This window comes from Geotrypetes seraphini, chromosome 8 (genome assembly GCF_902459505.1).
Source record: "Geotrypetes seraphini chromosome 8, aGeoSer1.1, whole genome shotgun sequence".
Classification (NCBI taxonomy): domain Eukaryota; kingdom Metazoa; phylum Chordata; class Amphibia; order Gymnophiona; family Dermophiidae; genus Geotrypetes; species Geotrypetes seraphini.
The window spans coordinates 33,555,341-33,573,863 of record NC_047091.1 but is presented as its reverse complement, the minus strand read 5'-3'; the positions used below and the strand labels follow the sequence as shown (position 1 = coordinate 33,573,863).

Below are 18,523 nucleotides of genomic sequence, written 5' to 3'. Positions count from 1 at the left end.
AAATATCCACAAAGAAAATCCAGAGAAACCCAAAAAAACCTCTGTGGAGTGACGATGTTCCTAAATGGACTTTATTTGAAAGTGTCAAAGTTCCAAAGGTCCACTGAAATCATCAAATAATTCCATCCACATAAAAGTAAATCATCCACATAAGAGCCTTAAAGGACCTAGTCTGCTAGGGATACAGGACTCAACACAGTCCACGTTTTGACAAAAAGTCTTCTTCAGGGGTCCCTGGGGGTCCTATAAAGGTGAGTACGTGGGAAACAATTGTGTGGTGAGCCGGAAGTGAGACACTACTCACGTTTATAGGACCCCCAGGGACCCCTGAAGAAGACTTTTTGTCGAAACGCGGACCATGTTGGGACCTGTATCCCTAGCGGACTAGGTCCTTTAAGGCTCTTATGTGGATGATTTACTTTTATGTGGATGGAATTATTTTATGTGGATGATTTCAGTGGACCTTTGGAACTTTGACACTTTCAAATAAAGTCCATTTAGGAACATCGTCACTCCACAGAGTTTTTTTTTGTTTTCTCAGACATAAAGGAAACACCAACAAAGCAGGGCTGTAGAGCTGGGGATTCACTGAATCCCCTGAAGGCCCTCACCGCACGCCACCGACTGGCAGCCCTAACCATATCAACATAATGGCAATATCCCACATCTGACTCGCAGTGCACTGCAAAGCATTTGGCTCTTGTAGCTTCATTTTATTAGGGTAATAAATTGAAATAAAAGAAGATGATACCTTTTGAGTCGTTTACAAAGCAAACACCTTCTTCAGATCAGAAATGAGCGAATGTTGACAAATATCAGAATACGAGGGAGGTTTGAAAAGTTTGGTAAAAAAAAAGCTAGTTAAACAACGTAATCTCCATCGAGGGCTATACACTTAGACCCCCTTTTCTTAAACTGCGCTAGCAGTTTTTAGCGCGGGGAGCCACGCTCAATGCCCCCGGGCTGCTCCCCACGCTCATAGAGTTCCTATGAGCGTCAGGAGCAGCACGAGGCATTCAGCGCGGCTCCCCACGCTAAAAACTGCTAGCGCAGTTTAAGAAAAGGGGGCCTTAGTCCAGCAAGTTCCCAGTTTTTTCATATCGTAGAAAAAATAGGAAAAAACTGGAAACTTGCTGGATTCACATGTATAGTCCTCGATGAAGATTACGCTGTTTAACTTGCTTTTTTTTTTTTTACCAAATTTATGAAACCACACTCATATATACAGTCCATTCTCGTTATTTGCGGTAGTACAGTTTCCCAAAATGTTTATGAACCGCAAAATTGCAAATAACAAAACGCCGAGGCTATGTGAAAATAGAAGTTAGATTCCAGCAGTACACATTGCACCTCAAAACCATAGAAAGTGGATCCTATTGGAGAGTGTGGTGCAGTGGTTAAAGCTGCAGCCTCAGCACCCTGAGGTTGTGGGTTCAAACTCACGCTGCTCCTTGTGAACCCGGGTAAGTGACTTAATCCCCCCATTGCCCCAGGTACATTAGATAGATTGTGAGCCTACCAGGACAGACAGCAAAAAATGCAAGAGTACTTGAATAAATTTATGTAAACCATCCTGAGTTCCCCTGGGACAACAGCATAGAAAATGGAATAAATAAATGGCGTGAAGAGTTTCAGCCTCTGATAACCAGAGCTGGTATTGTGACATCATAATGCCTCATTCCACCAATAAGAGCCATCCTCATCAGTGATGTCACAATGGCTTGATTGTCCTATACTTGGCTCACTTTTGCTACATCTTGATTTTTAGAGTGGTGCAGTGGTTAAAGCTACAGCCTCAGCACCCTGGGGTTGTGGGTTCAAACCCATGCTGTTCCTGGTGACCCTGGGTAAGTCACTTAATTCCCCCATTGCCCAAGGTACATTAGATAGATTGTGAGCCCACCAGGAGAGACAGCGAAAAATGCTTGAGTACCTGAATAAATTCATGTAAACCTTTCTGAGATCCCTGGGGAGAGCAGTATAGAAAATTGAATAAATATTGGGAGAATAGGTGGAGGTTCCTGCAAGAGACAGCACTTGAAGTATCTGTAATTCAGTCTCCAGATACTTGGGGGCCATATCTGGAAGCAAAGCCTGACCGTGAGGTGAAAGTGAAAGCAAAATAGCTGGATTTTTTTTTTTAAAGCGCTGGTCCGCAAATACATGATCTCCCCGGTGCGAATGGGGAATGTTTGTTGCAATTGATGTAGCCACGGATAAGTGAAATGGATGCACGAATAACGAGAAAAGACTGTAAGTGAATTAAAAATCATGACAGTCTCATGGGAAGAAGTAGGGGCGAGAGTGGGGTGGGGGGGAGAGAAACAGGGAGAGATGGAGGGGTGATCAGAGGGAGACAAAGCAGTATAATTTTATGGTTTATTACGTGATAGAAAACTCAGATCTTTGTTAAATCTTGCCTGGTGGGTGTCAAAATATTCCATCATTTTTAACTTTTTAACCATTCCTGGATGGCTTTGAAATTTCCCTGTTAGAACTGTAAACCCCTAAAACAACCTGAGGAAATGGCTCTTATATTAAACTAGTCTTATAGCCCATTACATTAACGGGTGCTAGAATATATGTGTGTGTGTCTGTCTTTATTTCTTTTTCTCTCTCCTTAGTCGCTTTCTGTATTTCTGTCTTTTCTTTTTTTTTTTCCTTGGCTGTCCACAACCACCCCTTGCCTGCTCCACGTCCATTCTCCCTTCCTTTTACCTCCCCTGTGTCCTCCATCACCCCATCACTGCTCACCTTATACAGCAGCAGCCCTTCTCCCTTTGTTTTACCTCCCCCCTGTCCACCATCACCTCCTTCCTGCTCCCCCTGTCCAGCAGTAGGCCTCCCTTCATTTTTCTGCCCCCCCCCCCTGTCCATTACATGGGCTCAGTTACATAGAGAGCAATGGAGAAACCATAGCATTCAAAAGCTGCTCCTAAATACTCCTATCAGGGCTTAATTTCTCTGTGCAGGAGTTGCGGCCATTTTGAAGATCGGTCTGCCCTGCTCCTTGCCTTAGTATATTTTTAAGTTGAAAGAAGCGGGAGCAGCGGCTCCTCTCAAGATCCCCGACTGCATCGGACTTCCGACGCAGGTGGGGATCCTGAGAGGAGCCGCTGCCTCGTCTTTCAACTTAAAAATATACTAAGGCAAGGAGCAGGGCAGACCGAAGAACAGCATGGCCAACAGCCGCCGCGTCCGACATCCGCCTTGGGGGAGGAGAGAGAGTGTTTCGCGCGCATGCGCACTCCTATCTGCGGTGCCCTACAGCGCACGGAAAACGGAACACGCGATGGGAGTGCGCTTGCGTGGCTTAGGCTTTTATTAGATTAGATTTAAATGTCCAGGCTTTTGCAGTTGTACAGCAATATGAATTCATGTGGAAAATTAAGATCATATAAGGTATTGCAGTGCATTATTTGTGCAAAAGTTTAATTTTGAGCGATGCTGTGGTGCGTGGCTATTTTATTTTGCTCTCTGATAAAAAATAACCCAAACATGTACACATGAGATCCGAGGTTCTTTGACAGAAATTGTAAATGATAGCCAGCGACATTTTTGCAGCCAGTCCAGCCCAGACAAACACTGCTCGGCCCATTGCTTCTTGTTACGATTGAGGGCTAAATCCATTTCCATCACCGACTCTTCTTCTGAACTTTCCTTTCCCTAGTCCAAGACCCAGAAATTGCGTCACGTGTTATGGTTAGAGTAGATGAACCCGCATAAGCTCTTTTCCTGTATCTACACACTACATCGCCCACACTAGTGAAAATATGTTCTCAATGTCTCCCTCACAGGTGCTTTTCAGACTCAACTAGTAATTAAGAGCCATTTCAGCCAATGGGGAAGGAAGGGGCCAGGCTGGGTGGAATTCTCCATTAGACCAAAGACCATCCACTGATCACTCTTGAAAGACAGTAGCTGTCTCCTAAGATGAATGTGTCTGCTGATCAGGAGACTGTCCCTCTGTATATTGTCCAGGACATTCCAACCAACTCTTTGCTTACACAGCTCCAGAAGCAATGGTATATCATTTAAAAAAAAAAAATAAGTGTATATCTCCAGCCTTTAAATTTGTGCGCATAGAGCTAAGGTTCAGGTCATAAGAGCATAAGAGTTGCCATTACTGGGACAGACCGAAGGTCCAGCAAGCCCAGCATCCTGTTTCCAGGAATGGCCAACCCAGGTCACAAATACCTGGCAAAACCCAAAGAGTAGCAACATTCTAGAGCTCATATTGTGATGTCATAATGCCTAAGAGCCAAACTCATCAGTGATGTCACAATGGCTTGATTGTCCTAATCTTGGCTCACATAAGAATTGCCATAGAGAATGACATGGGGAAAGCATCCTTGTCATTCTTTAAGGAGAGAGGGAAGAACCAGAGTCTGAATGGACCCAGCCACTGACCCTCAAGCCTTGCATTGAAGAATGCTGGGGTAGAAGGACTGAGGCTGAGATAGACACTAATGAATGACACAGGATGGTTTCCCACAGTTATCCGTGGGGACGGGGACAAATTTTGTCCCCGTGTCATTCTCCGAAGGTCCATCAAGCCTAGCATCCTGTTTCCAACGGTGGCCAACTCAGGTCACAAGTACCTGGCAGAGACTCAAAGAGTAGCAACATTCTAGAGCTCATATTGTGATGTCTTAATGCCTCATTCCACCAATGCCTGAGAGCCAACCTCATCAGTGATGTCACAATGGCTTGATTGTCCTAGACTTGGCTCACATAAAAAAACAAGAATTGCCATACTGGGACAGACCGAAGGTCCATCAAGCCCAGTATCCTGTTTCCAACTGCGGCCAACCAAGGTCACAAGTACTTGGCAAGATTCCAAGATTTTATGCTACTTAAGCAGGGATTTCCCCAAGTCCATCTTAATAACAGCTTATGGACTTTTGTTTTAGGAAATTATCCAAACCTTTTTTTAAACCCTTCTAAGCTAACTGATTTCACCACATTCTCCACTTTTGTGAAGAAATTCACTCAAGGTAGTGTGCAGCAGGTAAATAAACAACTTTCTAATGATATCCCTAGAATAATATGAGCAAATGTCAGGATAATACATAAGTAGAGAAGATTAGGAAGAGCTCAGGTTAGGGCTAAGCCTGAGTTTGAGAAGATCTGTGTGCTTTAATTACCGCTTTGTTCCAGAAGTGTCATAGTCCTCTAAGCACGTGTGTTCTTCCTGCGATTTCAGAATATCGTTGAACAGCAGTGACTGCAAAAAACAAACCAACCAAAAACAGGAATTTAGGCTAATCAGAAGCAACTTCTTTTGGAGGCAATTTTCAAACCATCCACTGTGAGGGCAATTCTAAAGGGGCATCTAAAATGAGGACCCTATTGAAGGACTATTCTATAAAAGGAATGTAGGTGCCTGCTCCCTTTATAGAATGCTGGCATTACTGAGTAGATACACATATATACCATATCAAAACATAAGAATGGCCATACTGGGGCCTGAATTTTCATCTATCCTGTATCCTGCTTCCAACAATGGCCAAACTAGGTCTCAAGTACCTGGCAGAATCCCAATAGTAGCAAGATTCCAGAACTGAGATTGTGATGTCATAATGCTTCATTCCACCAATGTCTTAGAGCAGAGATCTCAAAGTCCCTCCTTGAGGGCCGCAATCCAGTCAGGTTTTCAGGATTTCCCCAATGAATATGCATTGAAAGCAGTGCATGCACATAGTGTGACCATATGGCTCCAGAAAAAAGGGGACGGATTGAGACATCCGGGTTTTACTTCCATTGAAAGCAACCAAGATGTCTCAATCTGTTCTCCTTACTTCCAATGGAAGTAAAACCCGGATGTCTCAGTCCGTCCCCTTTTTTCTGGAGCCATATGGTCACACTACACATAGATCTCATGCATATTCATTGGGGAAATCCTGAAAACCCAACTGGATTGCGGCCCTCAAGGAGGGACTTTGAGACCCCTGTCTTAGAGCCAGCCTCGTCAGTGATGTCACAATGGCTCAATTGTCCTATACTTGGGCTCACATAAGAACATAAGAATAGCCATACTGGGTCAGACCAATGGTCCATCTAGCCCAGTATAGGATTACCAGACATCCGTGAAAACCCGGACATGTCCTCTTTTTAGAGGACTGTCCAGGTGCCCGGACAGACTTTCCAAACCCCTGCAGTTTGTCCAGGTTTTGGAAAGCCACGACGAGCTCCAGCCGCATCTGCAGGACCTCCAGACATGGCCGGAGCTTGTCAGGGAAGAAGCGACGAGGCTTTGTAGGGGCGGAGGCGGGGAGGAACAGAGCGAGGTTGGAGGCAGAGCAGGGCGGGGCCATGTATCTGGGGTTTTGCGGAGTGAAATATGGTAACCCTAGCCCAGTATCCTCTTTCCACAGTGGCCAATCCTGGTCATAAGTACCTGGCAGAACCCAATTACTGTAGTAGCAAGATTCCATGCTACTGATCTCCATGGACCGTTGTGCCTAGATATTAGCGCATCAAGGCTACTTTGCATTAGAATTCTAACGTGTTAGGCGTGTCCTAATGCAGTTATAGAATTGGTGCTATACCTTCCTTTATGGCACCTACATTTTGGAAGAACATTGGACAACTGCCACTCTATGCCATGGGGCAGATAGCATGAGCCAGCAATAGGTGCCAACATTTCAAACTGATCAGAGATGCCATTCGCGGTTTTGGCAATCGCGATTTCACATATTCGCGATTTTTAGGGGGGAAAAAAAGAAAAAAAAAACACAGTTTAGCCTTCCCCCTGGCGTCCCGGCCTTACCTGGTGGTCTAGCGGGCTAAAGGGGCAGGAGCGATCTTCCTACGCTCCTGCCCCGTGTAGATCGCCAATACGAAATGACTGTGGGGAGTTCCCGCCCTAGTCTCGAGAGACTACGGGAACTCATGGCAACTATTTCCTATTGGCGATCTGCATGGGGCAGGAGCGTGGGAAGATCGCTCCTGCCCCGAAAACCCGCTAGACCACCAGGTAAGGCCGGGATGCCGGGGGGGAAGGCAGGAGGGAGGCGGGGGTGGGTCAGAGCTGGACCAGAAGATATTCGTGGTATTTCACCATTCGTGGTCTGGCTCTGCCCCTATCCCCCGCGAATCCGGAGGGAGAAGTGTACAACTCAGATTACCCTCCCTGGGCACACTGAAAGAACTTGCTCACTATTGGGGGTCTCAACCCCCACCGGCACTCACAGAACCGATTCCTTTCATACTAAGTGTTACTGTTTCACCCCTGTAGCGAACTTACAGGCTATTTCATAACAGCTAGTAATCTTAATGCCTTCGCCCACCGTGGGCAGGATTTGATGGGGATATTCAATGCCGGGCCAAATCCAGGTGTCAGCACTAAATCTGGATCTGGGCCGCCTGCCGGAAGTTGTCCAGATTCTGGCCCAATATTCAAACAAGTGCCCGGATAATTGTTTGGATAAAGGTAGGATCGCCTTTTTGCGACCCTTTGTCCAAGGACTCACCCGATTTGCAGGCTGAAGATTACCATTAATCAAATCTAAAGCTTAACTTTATATACCGAGTCATCATTCTAAGAAGGCTCGACTCGGTTTAGTCCTGGCTCCGACCTAATTCTACCCCCAGACTTCCTCGACACTAAGCAGACAATAACTGAGTAGAAGCCTCTCCTACTTGGTTTTCTCTCTTTCAGTATCGTCCCCTATATAGATATCTCGGAGGATCAGGGCTGCAGCAACCATTAGGCAAGACTAGGAGATTGCCTAGGGTAGCAGCTTAGAGGTAGTAGTAAACAGCAAGTGCAGTCAAAGCAATGCAATTGGTCCTGACAATTACAATCAACCAGCAGAGTGCACTTTTACTTGCAGGGAGGGTGGTTAATATTCAAATGGCCCTTCTTATGTATGCATTGTGCATACTAAACATAGTGTAACGATTCCGTAACTAAAGCGCGCTGAACACTGGCGCGCTGACAAAGATGCGCCGACAATTGAGCGCAGGGTATATGCGTGCTGCCGGTCCCACCACTTTAATCTGGTAATATTACCGCTGTGAGGGGGGATATGGGGGATAAGCCCCCCCCCCGTACATGTAGAAGTCCTCGTGCTCCTGTTGGGGGGTGGTTTTAGAGGGGTGAACCCCCCCTAAGTACACGTAAAACTTCCGTTTTCTGTTAAGTTTTTGGAGTTTGGAGTTTTTCAGTGTAGTGGGGGGTCCCCCCCCAACCGGAGCGCGAGGACTCGTACATGTAGTGTGGGGGGGGTTTCCTTCCACCCCCCCTCACAGTGCTAACGTAATGAGTTTAAAGCAGTGGGACCGGTGGCGTGCATACATCCTGCGCACGACTGTCGGCGTGTCTTTTTCGGAGTGCTTTTGTTCTGCGCTCACTTGACGGGTCACCTAGTTTAACGTGCAAAACGATGTTCAGTTATGACATTTTACAGGTTCAGTCTTGGGGAAGTAGGGTGATCATGGTGGGGAGTCAGAAATGAAAGCTTACCAAGGACACCTGATACCTTCACGCTGGCTCTGTAGAACATGTTTTCTTCGGGTCCTCAAGCCATCTCGGAAAGGGTGGGGGGATATATGGAACAAAGGGAGGGGGGGAATTGACTGAGCCCTTATTAGCAAGACCATGAAGACTATGACGTGTGACATCAAATTGTCTACGTTACACTATTTCTAGAAGAATCCTTACCTCCGGCGGGTCCTCTTTAAATGTGCTGTCTGGTTGCCATCTTTGTTGGGACGAAGCCACGTGGATGGTATCAAAGAGAGATGGTTTCTCGAAAACGTCACATGAGGAAATCAGGAAATCCTCACTGTGGCTTGTGTCCAATTTGCTGGGGTTGGGCGGAAGCGAGGTCTTGCTCGAGTTAACGAGGCAATCTAGAGACATGAAGCTGCTCTTCTTCTGGGTGTCTGGGTACTCCTGTGTCATGATGGACGCGTGGTCCACTATCTGCTTCATGAGATGAGCCGAACCATCGAAAGGGGCAAACTCAGGATCAAAGTCCATTCCACTGCAGTGCCTATTGAGGAGGGAGAAGACATATTTATTGCCTTAGAAATGGTAAGTAGCAGCTCTTAAAGTACTTCACCGATAATCCAGGGAAACGTGGGAATCGGTCCAACAATTGTCCTGAATGCTATATTGGCTGGGAAACAAAAGCTCTCTGTTTGCCACTGAGCTTTCCAGAGCACATCTCCCTCTCAAGAGCCTAGAAATTTTGGCAGGTCCTGTCCTACTTCGCTCCCCTTACCGTCAACTCAGTCTTACTCATCCACCTGCAGCTCTGCAAAAAGCGTTGGGTCACTACTGAATCGCCCCTTTCCCTCCGCTCTTAAATCGCCCTTTCTTTGCGTCACCTTCCTCTCTTAGTTGTTCACTGCTGGCTCTTACACACTCTGATAAAGTTTTGTCAAAGAAGGTTTGGGTTTAAAAAAAAAAAAAAACCTGTGAACTTTTGTACTTTTTGACACTTCTTTTTTAAAAAAAGACACGTTAGTGCACGTTTCACTGGCTAACTCCCACACATTATCCCTCAAATGCTATGTTTGGTGTTCATAACTGCACATGCAAATTTGGGCATATGCCCAATTTGCATGTGCATTTAATTGCTTACCAATAATTGGGTGCTAATTGACAATAATTAAAATGCATGCGTGCATCTTTATAGCCGCTTTTCTGTACAGATGCATGCGTAAGATTTTTCTACGTGGATCTGGAAAGGGGGCGTGGCCGTTGGCGTAGTCAGGGTGGTGCGGTCCGCCCCAGGCGCGGTCTTTTCAGAGGGCGCAGGCAGCCGTCCTCCTCTCCACCCCATCCTGCCGCACGCGTGTGCCCCTTCACTTCCCTCGTACCTCTTTAATTTTTTCCTGCATGAGCGGCGTTACGAACTCACTGCCCAGGTCAGGAAGTGATGTCACAGGGATAGCCGACACGACGCGTGCAGTGAGTTCGTGATGTTGTTCTGGCCTGGAAAATTAAAAAGGTACCGGGGGGGACGGGAAGGGGGGCGCATGCGTGGCAGGGAGGGGCGCCATCAGCATGGGCGTCGCCTACTCTCACTTCGCCACTGGGCGTGGCTTTGGCAAGGGCTCTGGCAGGTCAGGATCTTCCTGGAATTTGCACACAGTGTTACAGATTAAGCCTGATCCAACCTAATTTAGACGCGAGGATTTACGCCAAGTTTCGCTTGCACCTAAAATTTGGCATGGATCTCAGTGCCAAATAGTGTTCTATAAATGGCACTCGACTCAGGAGCAGCTTTTACAGAATGCCACTTAGGCGCGGATTCTCTGTTGCCGATATTTTAGGCATCGGTAGGCATTTTTTTAAAATGCCGTTGAAACAGCGTTTTTAACTGAGTTTGAAATAGAGGTCTACACGGGAACGGGGATCGCGGGAATCCGGCTGGTCGCGCGGGGGTCCTGCGGGAATCCTCCCCTAACCCACGGGACTCCCACGGGGAACCCCCTCTGGCCCACAGGACTCCCATGGGGATGGAAGGCTTTGGAAGCAGGATTCGTCCATATAATATAATGGACACGTCAGCCTTAGTAAAAGAGGGGGTTTATAAGTTAATTACCTGAACAGAAAACAAAAAAAGGGTTCCACCAAAGAGATTCCATAAGGAAAACAGCAGCGTAAACACAAAAGAAACTGTAGAATTGATGATCCTGTCAGAAGTAATTGCTGCTTTTTATGGGGATGGGCGGGAATGGAGGTAATTTCTTGCGGGGATGGGTGGGGACGGAGAGGATCCTGGCGAGGACGGAGAGGATCTTGACGGGGACGTGTGGGGACGGAAAGGATCCTGATGGGGACGTGTGGGGACGGAAAGGATCCTGATGGGGATGGGTGGGGACAGAGAGAATCCTGATGGGGATGGGTGGGGACGGAGAGGATCCTGGCGGGGATGGGTGGGGACGGAGAGGATCCTGGCGGGGATGGGTGGGGACGGAGAGGATCCTGATGGGGATGGGTGGGGACAGAGAGGATCCTGACAGGGATGGGTGGGGACAGAGAGGATCCTGGCGGGGATGGGTGGGGACGGAGAGGATCCTGATGGGGACGGGTGGGGACGGAGAGGATCCTGGCGGGGATGGGTAGAGACGGAGAGGATCCTGGCGGGGATGGATGGAGATGGAGAGGATCCTGATGGGGACGGGTGAGGATTGAGAGGATCCTGGCGGGGACGGGTGGGGCGGAGAGGATCCTGGTGGGGACGGAGAGGATCCTGGTAGGGACGGGTGGGGACAGAGAGGATCCTGGTGGGGATGAGCAGGGACGGAGAGGATCCTGGCGAGGACGGGCGGGGTTGGGTGGGTTTTCTGTCCCCGTGCAACTCTCTAGTTTGAAAGTGCCTCTTGGTGCGATTTAGGTCTCATAACACCACTGTGGGCATTGCTAACGCCAGAAGTGGCGTTAGACGGCCTAATGTGCCTACGGAGGTGCAAGTCACGTGGAAGGTAGGTACCGGAAATGTAGGCCTGGAAAACCCTGGCGTATGTTTCCAGTGCCTACCTATACCAGAGGCGCGGTTCTGTGTCACCGACACTGGTACTGCTTACATAATCCGGGCCTTACCCCCCGTTTTACTTAGGTGTGCTAACCGATTAGCGCGCGCTAAACGCTAACACGTCCATGGACTAACATGCACATGTTAACGTTTAGCGCGCGCTAAATCGGTTAGCGCACCTTAGTAAAACAGGGCCTTAGTGTTCATTTTTGTTTGTGCCGATTTTTTGGCACCATCTGTTTCGGTTTTTGTCATCTGATTTTTAATAAGGCCCATATTCTCTAAACAGCGCCTTCACTTAGGTGCCCTACCAGTGCCTAAGTCCAAAACGCCGTTTAAAACGATGCTTGAAAGGAATTTCAGGGCGCCTATCAGCACCTAAAAAAAACCTGCGCCATAATCATGCCTTCAGAGGCGCCCACCAGTGGGCTGGAAGTGGCTTTAGGCGCCAGATGGCACCTCTGGAGGCGCAACTCACATGAAAGATAGGCACCGGAAATGTAAGCCTTGAAAACCCTGGTGTACATTTCCAGGCATGATTCTCTAAATGGCGCCATCACATGACTGACATGTGATTGGCGGCTGCCGACCTTGGCACCGTTTTAGAGCAGGGGTGTCAAATGTGGGTCCGTGAGGGCCGTAATCCAGTCGGGTTTTCAGGATTTCCCCAATGAATATGCATGAGATCTATTGGCATACAATGAAAGCAGTGCATGCAAATAGATCTCATGCATATTCATTGGGGGAATCCTGAAAACCTGACTGGATTGCGGCCCTCACGGACCCACATTTGGCACCCCTGGTTTCGAGAATCTGGGCCTGTTTATGTATATGTTACATTTTGGTATTCATATTATTTGGTTTATTATACTTATTAATATTAATATACTATACTGCAGATGACCCCTGATGCAGCTCAGAAGAGGGCAAAACGTGGCCTTTGAAGGGCATTTGGTAATAAAAAGAATCTGTAAAGTTTATCCTTATGTGATCTGTAGGTTTTTTTTTTCATCATCTGTGCTCTTGGATCATACTAGGATCTCCTGTGTTGCTATTACAAAACTTTGCTTCCAGGTTACGCTATCATCCACTTCCTCCCACCCTCCATCTCACCAAATACATACACACACACACACATCAATTCTGTGACTGTGTATCTGCAGTTACATGCACCTTGCACACAAAACTGCAGCAAAAAGTGTCACTTAGATGTCACTAATCTTGGACTCTTATGGTGCCCAGAATTGTGAATGATCCCGAGACCCGTATGCAAATAAATTAGTTAACGAGCCATTAGCATTAAATAACTGTCTGCTAACCATTATTGATTTTATTTGGCTCTAATTTGGGTTTGTATACGGATCTGGCTGGGCTCGATTCTATAAAGATTTGCACTATAATCCTCTTGTATGCAACCCCAAATTTTACTTGTGGGTCCAAAAAGATGGCACAGAAATGGGATGGACGGGGCGGGTTTGGGTGTTCCTTGAATTTACATGTGTAGCTATAGGATAAGGGTAGGGTTATCAGATGTCCGGGTTTTGAAAAGCTTCCTCGAAATCGTATCAGGCAGGAGGGCATCTGCGCATGCAGGCTGCGGGGAGCGGGGCTAGGGCGGGTTTGGGGATGGGACTGGGGCGGAGATGGGTGGAACCGAGTAGGCCCGATTTTACTACCATAAAATCTAGTAACCCTAAATAAGTGGGATCGGTGCCTAATTATACCACGTTTCAGTTGGTGTAAAATGGTCATTCCTAAAGTTAGGCTTAGTTCCTGACGCTAAGCCAGGGATCTCATAGTCCCTCCATGAGGTCCGCAATCCAGTCGGGTTTCCAGGATTTCCCCATTGAATATGCATTGAAAGCAGTGCATGCACATAGATCTCATGCATATTCATTGGGGAAATCCTGAAAACCCAACTGGATTGCGGCCCTCAAGGAGGGACTTTGAGACCCCTGCCCTAAGCTCTAGTCTATAAATGATGCCTAATATTAAGGGCCATTTATAAAACAGCACTGATTTAATTAGGCACCATTTGTAGAATTCTGTGCTATGTGTGGAGATCATGGAATCTGCTAATCTACACATATAAGTGCATAAAGCACACGTGATCGTTTACATCTGCTCGAAACCAGGTGCCGGGTAAGCATGATTTCTGCCTCCTAAACAAATATTTGATAGGGAAAAGTAGGCGCCTACTTTTCTTTATGAAATATCACCTTCTTACTCTTGTCTCTGGAACCTTGTTATTAAGATGACCCCCCCCCCTTCAATGTTCCCCTACAAGTAAACCCTCCCATATCCTTTAAAATCGCTCTGCTTGAGGACTTCCCTCCCAATGACCTTTCTTCGGTTGCATCTCATAAACCAAACGGGCTACTTTCCATTTTAGGCCTTTCCTCTCTACCAAAGACACCCAAAGTGCCCACTCTTCCTCCACCTTCCAGTCTAAATATAAAACCTCTCTCTTTAGCTTAATCTTGCTTTATGGAACCGGATTCATGCATCTGCTGCAACATTATTCACCAACATGCTCAGCTCTCGATTATAAATCGCTGGAGGATCTTTGTGCTATTGGCTGCCCTAAGTGACCTGTTCAGGGGGCCTTTGTTCAGATAAAGAAGTAGGAGAAGGTTGTGTCAGAACTTGAAGAACAAGGCCTTCAGGGAAAGAAAGTCATCCCAGGATCTGTTCTGACCCTGCTTCCAAACTATGTGATGGAAGGGTAGAAGGATATTTCTTGGCTCTGGGAAAGAGAACGGGGACTTGTAGACACTTCTCCCTCTGTATTAGCGGTTTCAGCAATCGCGGTTTCGATTATTCGTGTTTTTTAGCTTGCTAACTCCTCCCCCCCAAATGACGTAAGCATGCATAGAGAAATCGCCGATTCCAAGCGTTTACAGAGAAAATTGCCGATTACCAGCACTTTCTTCGCTGTGTTCTGCCTCTCCTTCAGGAACAGGCCAGGTCTCTTGCCATGTTGTGCACGGTTTCATAGTCACTCGGTTTCATATTCACGGTGGTTAATAGAAAACCGCGAATAACATATGAAAAAGTTATTCGCTTTTTTTCTGTATTCGCAGATCTGTTAACCCCCATCACCGTGAATACAGAGGGCAAAGTGTATGCATTTTTATGGCTTTGCCCAGGGTCACAAGGAGCCAGTGGTGTATCAAGGATGAGAGGCACCCTTCCCGACCCTCATCTCCATCTCCAATCCTCCCCTGCCGCACATGCGCCCCTTCCCTTCCCCTGTACCTCTAGTTCGCTGCCACGAGCAACAAGAACTTCAAGGTGCTCCTCGCGACTCCGTCGTCTCTCCTGGTGATGTCACTTCCTCTGTGCGGCACCCGAAAGTGACATCAGCGGGAGAGATAACGAGGTGGCGAGGAGCATGTTAACGTGAGGGGAGGAGTGAGAAGAGGCGGGGCGGAGAGCAGGAGGGGTGCCGGCGCTCCCACCAACATCGCGCCCAGGGCAGATTTCCCCCCCCCCCCGCCTCCCCTTACTGGGATTTGATCTTGCAACCCTTGGGTGTAGAGGCAGCAGCTGTACCAGTAAGCCACACCTTCTCATGAAGGTGTGCGCCAGGGGTGTCAAATGTAGGTCCTCGAGGGCCGAAATCCAGTCGGGTTTTCAGGGTTTCCCCAATGAATATGCATGAGATCTATTAGCCTGCAATGAAAGCAGTGCATGCAGATAGATCTCATGCATGTTCATGGGGGAAACCCTGAAAACCCAACTGGATTGCGGCCCTCGAGGACTGACGTGTGACACCCCTGGCGTACACTTTCCAAGGCCTCGGCTAGATTTTCAACGTGATGATGAAGATTTATGGGACGAGTGACCTTGATGTACTGTATGACCAGCATCGGCACTCTTTGCTTTCAAACAACAGTTTAAGGGTCTGGTTCACTGAGCTTTTTTGTCAGAATGCAAGAAAAGTCTGTCTTAAGGAGTCAGACCTAAGAGGCATCAAGAACTAGAAGAAAAAATCAGCTAAATTCAATGAGACAATAACAAAAAAAATATCATAATGGCTGATAATGTGGATAGCCAGAGTGCAATTTATATGGTTCTCCTTCATATTAATCTTACAGTCTCATAGAAACAGATCGAGGGCTTCCAGTAATTTTTGCTATCTTAAAAGTGACAAGCTCTGTGTTTTGGCTGGTTTTTTTTTTTTATTATTTATTTAAAGGCTACATGTTACATATAGTTTCCAAAGACAAACTCTCAAATCCAGAAAGGGAAGTCTAACCTTTTTGCAGGTTCATTACGGCCAGTCGTACCAGATGGAAGAAATCTCTTATCCTTCGGGACCTTCAAAAAGAAAGTGGAGTTGTGTTTTCTAAATGCATGAATACCTTTATGGTTTGTTTTCTATAATCTGCTTCTCCAGGAATTTTAAAGAAAGGTAGGGAAAATAAACCACAATGAAACTTCTAGACATTTCCAATGGGTGTTTCACCCAGTGGCTGCCTAGGGAGATAGAGTTGAAATGATTACTGCCTATGGACGGATATGGTGCAGTATAGCAAAGTGATTTAAATTACTGGTAAATTAAATTCTCTTAAGAGCATAATCTGGCTCCCAACTGAGTTCTCTTCTGTACCAACAGTGAGATATTAAACTAATGAAAGGTACTTCCTTTCACACAAACACCATTTGCAGTTACAACTTTTTATAGACACTGTCTTTCTCCTAAACATTTTCTTTTTTTCCACTGTATTTGACTGGGAGATTAAGCCATCCCCTACTCTCTCTTGCTAGATCAGATTTCCCTCTCAAGACCGTCATGACAGCAGGGCTCATCTGAACCTAGCTGAAATGGGCCAGCAAGAAATGTTTTATAAATTAAGACAACAATTGTATTTTTCCCAGATAAGCTAAGTCTAATGGATGGGAAAGGCACGGGCAGGGAGGCAGAACAGCGTTACAGTACCCTGTAGTAATCGTAGAGGAGACTCAAGGCAGCCACACTATCGTCATCACCGTTGATCCTCATCATGGCTTTGGTGGCTGCTGTCAAAGGGTTTTCCAGGTACGTTTTCCAGGCTTCATCCTCATTTGCGTAAGAGAACTTCTGAAAGCCGACATTCTCACTCTGTAGCAGCATGACAGGCCGGAAGCTGGGAATGGGGAAGAATGAAGGGAAAAGAAAAAGCGAGGTCTTGAGATGGTGGTTCAGGGTCAAGGTGAGCTACATCCAACAAGTTGATGTCCATCTTGGGAAAACATTCATGCATTACTTTCTGTGGCCTTATTTAACAATGGAACCACGGTGTTCAAGTATGAAGTCCCAAGCAACCCACCTGCCCATGAATTTCAGATTATCTTTAACCCATTAATTATTAGAGAGCTATCACCAACTGTAAACATTCTACTTTTTAGAAAAAGTTTCATTTTATCTTTTGGAATCAGAAAGGAAAGATCCTTTGCTAATAATAAACTGCTATTGGAAGAAATGTATTTTCTGAACCACCCCAAATGCTGCCGTCCTTTGGACAAAAATCTATATGTCCAAAGTTTGTCTAAATGTACAAGGAATTGTTAAAAATACTCATGAGGTCAACTCCCGATAATGGTCTCCAGTGTCCCTCCCAGGCTTTATTTCTGTTTTCTCTGTAAAGACGGGGGCCATCCTTGTGTATCCTACCTCTCCTAAAGGGGTGAGGGAGCCTAGAGGACTACAAAGAAGAATTTGAACAAGGAGAAAGCAAGAATAGTGGGTAGACAGAGGAGGTGAAGGGCTCAAGACCTTCATTGAGGTGACACTCAAGAATGAAAAGACACGAAAGACACAAATCACCACCAAGTTAAAGTATCTACAAATAGAAATGAATTAAACGTAAAAGAGGCCAAATGATCATTGCGAGAAAAATGTCCTCTTTATATCTCTTTTGGGGCCCTGGTAAAACCCTCCCTCTGGTTCTCTCTCTCTTGTTCTCACCTCATCCTTTGAGTTCTTCACCAAGACACCCAAAAGTACTTCCCGACTGATATTTCTTATGGGTAAAGATTAAAATAGGGAAAAATCTCTCTCCTATAGGAAGATAGATCTCCCCCCCCCCAAAAAAAAACCAAAAACTTCAGAGAATGCTTCATGTCCAAATGCTTGGAATGCATTGGGGGAGACTCATTTTTCACAACAGAACTGGACTTCCCAGTGGTACCTAGGAGGCTCCACTTACCTCCCGAGGGAATCACAAGACTCATCTGGCATCTGGACTGAGCTCCTACCCACCTATCCCTTTGCTGTCTATCCAAAATCCACCACGGGATCCTCTATCCTAACATACACTGAGAAAAATGAAGGCAGATAAAGACCATGTGGCCTAATCTAGTCTGCCTATCCATGCCATCCGCTATTCCAGGGGTGCACAACTCCGGTCCTCGAGGGCCGAATCCAGTCGGGTTTCAGGATTTCCCCAGTGAATTTGCATGCGATCTATTTGCCAGCACTGCTTCCATTGCATGCATATTGATCTCATGCATATTCATTGGGGAAATCCTGAAAACCAGGCCTGGCAAGGGCCGAAGTTGTACACCCCTGCGCTATCCTCCTCTGATGTATTTATCCCAAGCTTTCTTGAATTCAGATATTTTTTTGCCTCCACCACTCTCTCATCTCTTTGTCCATTTTCCTTAGTTAAGGTCTAGTAGTCTAGCAGATCCACTCCCCCCCTCTCATCCCCGTTTGGTATGACCTAGCTGGTCATTAGAAAAGTTGATGAGCCCAGCTGGACTCCCGAGGCACTTCTGCTTCCTGGCAGCAAAGCTGTTGCAAGGGTACTGGGTGCCCTTGGTGACACTTCAGCCTTATCCCCCCCCTCAATTAACTCTCCCCTCCAAGTCTTTGATCATTAAACTCAACAATTGTAATCATCACACAGACATCCTACATAAATACAGCTTAAAGCAGCTGCCAATTGCTCTTTGAGTTTGGGAAGGGGCTCTCAGGACCTTTGATTTGCTTTGGCTTCAGCTGCTCTTTGCTGTCCTAGACAATTGCCATTTTGCTTAAC

At 46.6% G+C, this 18,523-nt stretch overlaps 1 protein-coding gene across 1 annotated transcript in view; it reads right to left on the bottom strand.

Moving 5' to 3' along the window:
* GRHL3 (grainyhead like transcription factor 3) overlaps positions 1-18,523 on the bottom strand; it is an 88,949-nt gene that overhangs the window by 49,401 nt on the left and 21,025 nt on the right. Inside the window, exons 2-5 of the mRNA XM_033953596.1 lie at positions 16,441-16,627; positions 15,757-15,818; positions 8,669-9,002; positions 5,148-5,227 (exon numbers count right to left, since the gene is read on the bottom strand). Of these exons, the coding sequence (XP_033809487.1) occupies positions 5,148-5,227; positions 8,669-9,002; positions 15,757-15,818; positions 16,441-16,627 (663 nt within the window). The remainder of the gene's footprint in view (positions 1-5,147; positions 5,228-8,668; positions 9,003-15,756; positions 15,819-16,440; positions 16,628-18,523) is intronic.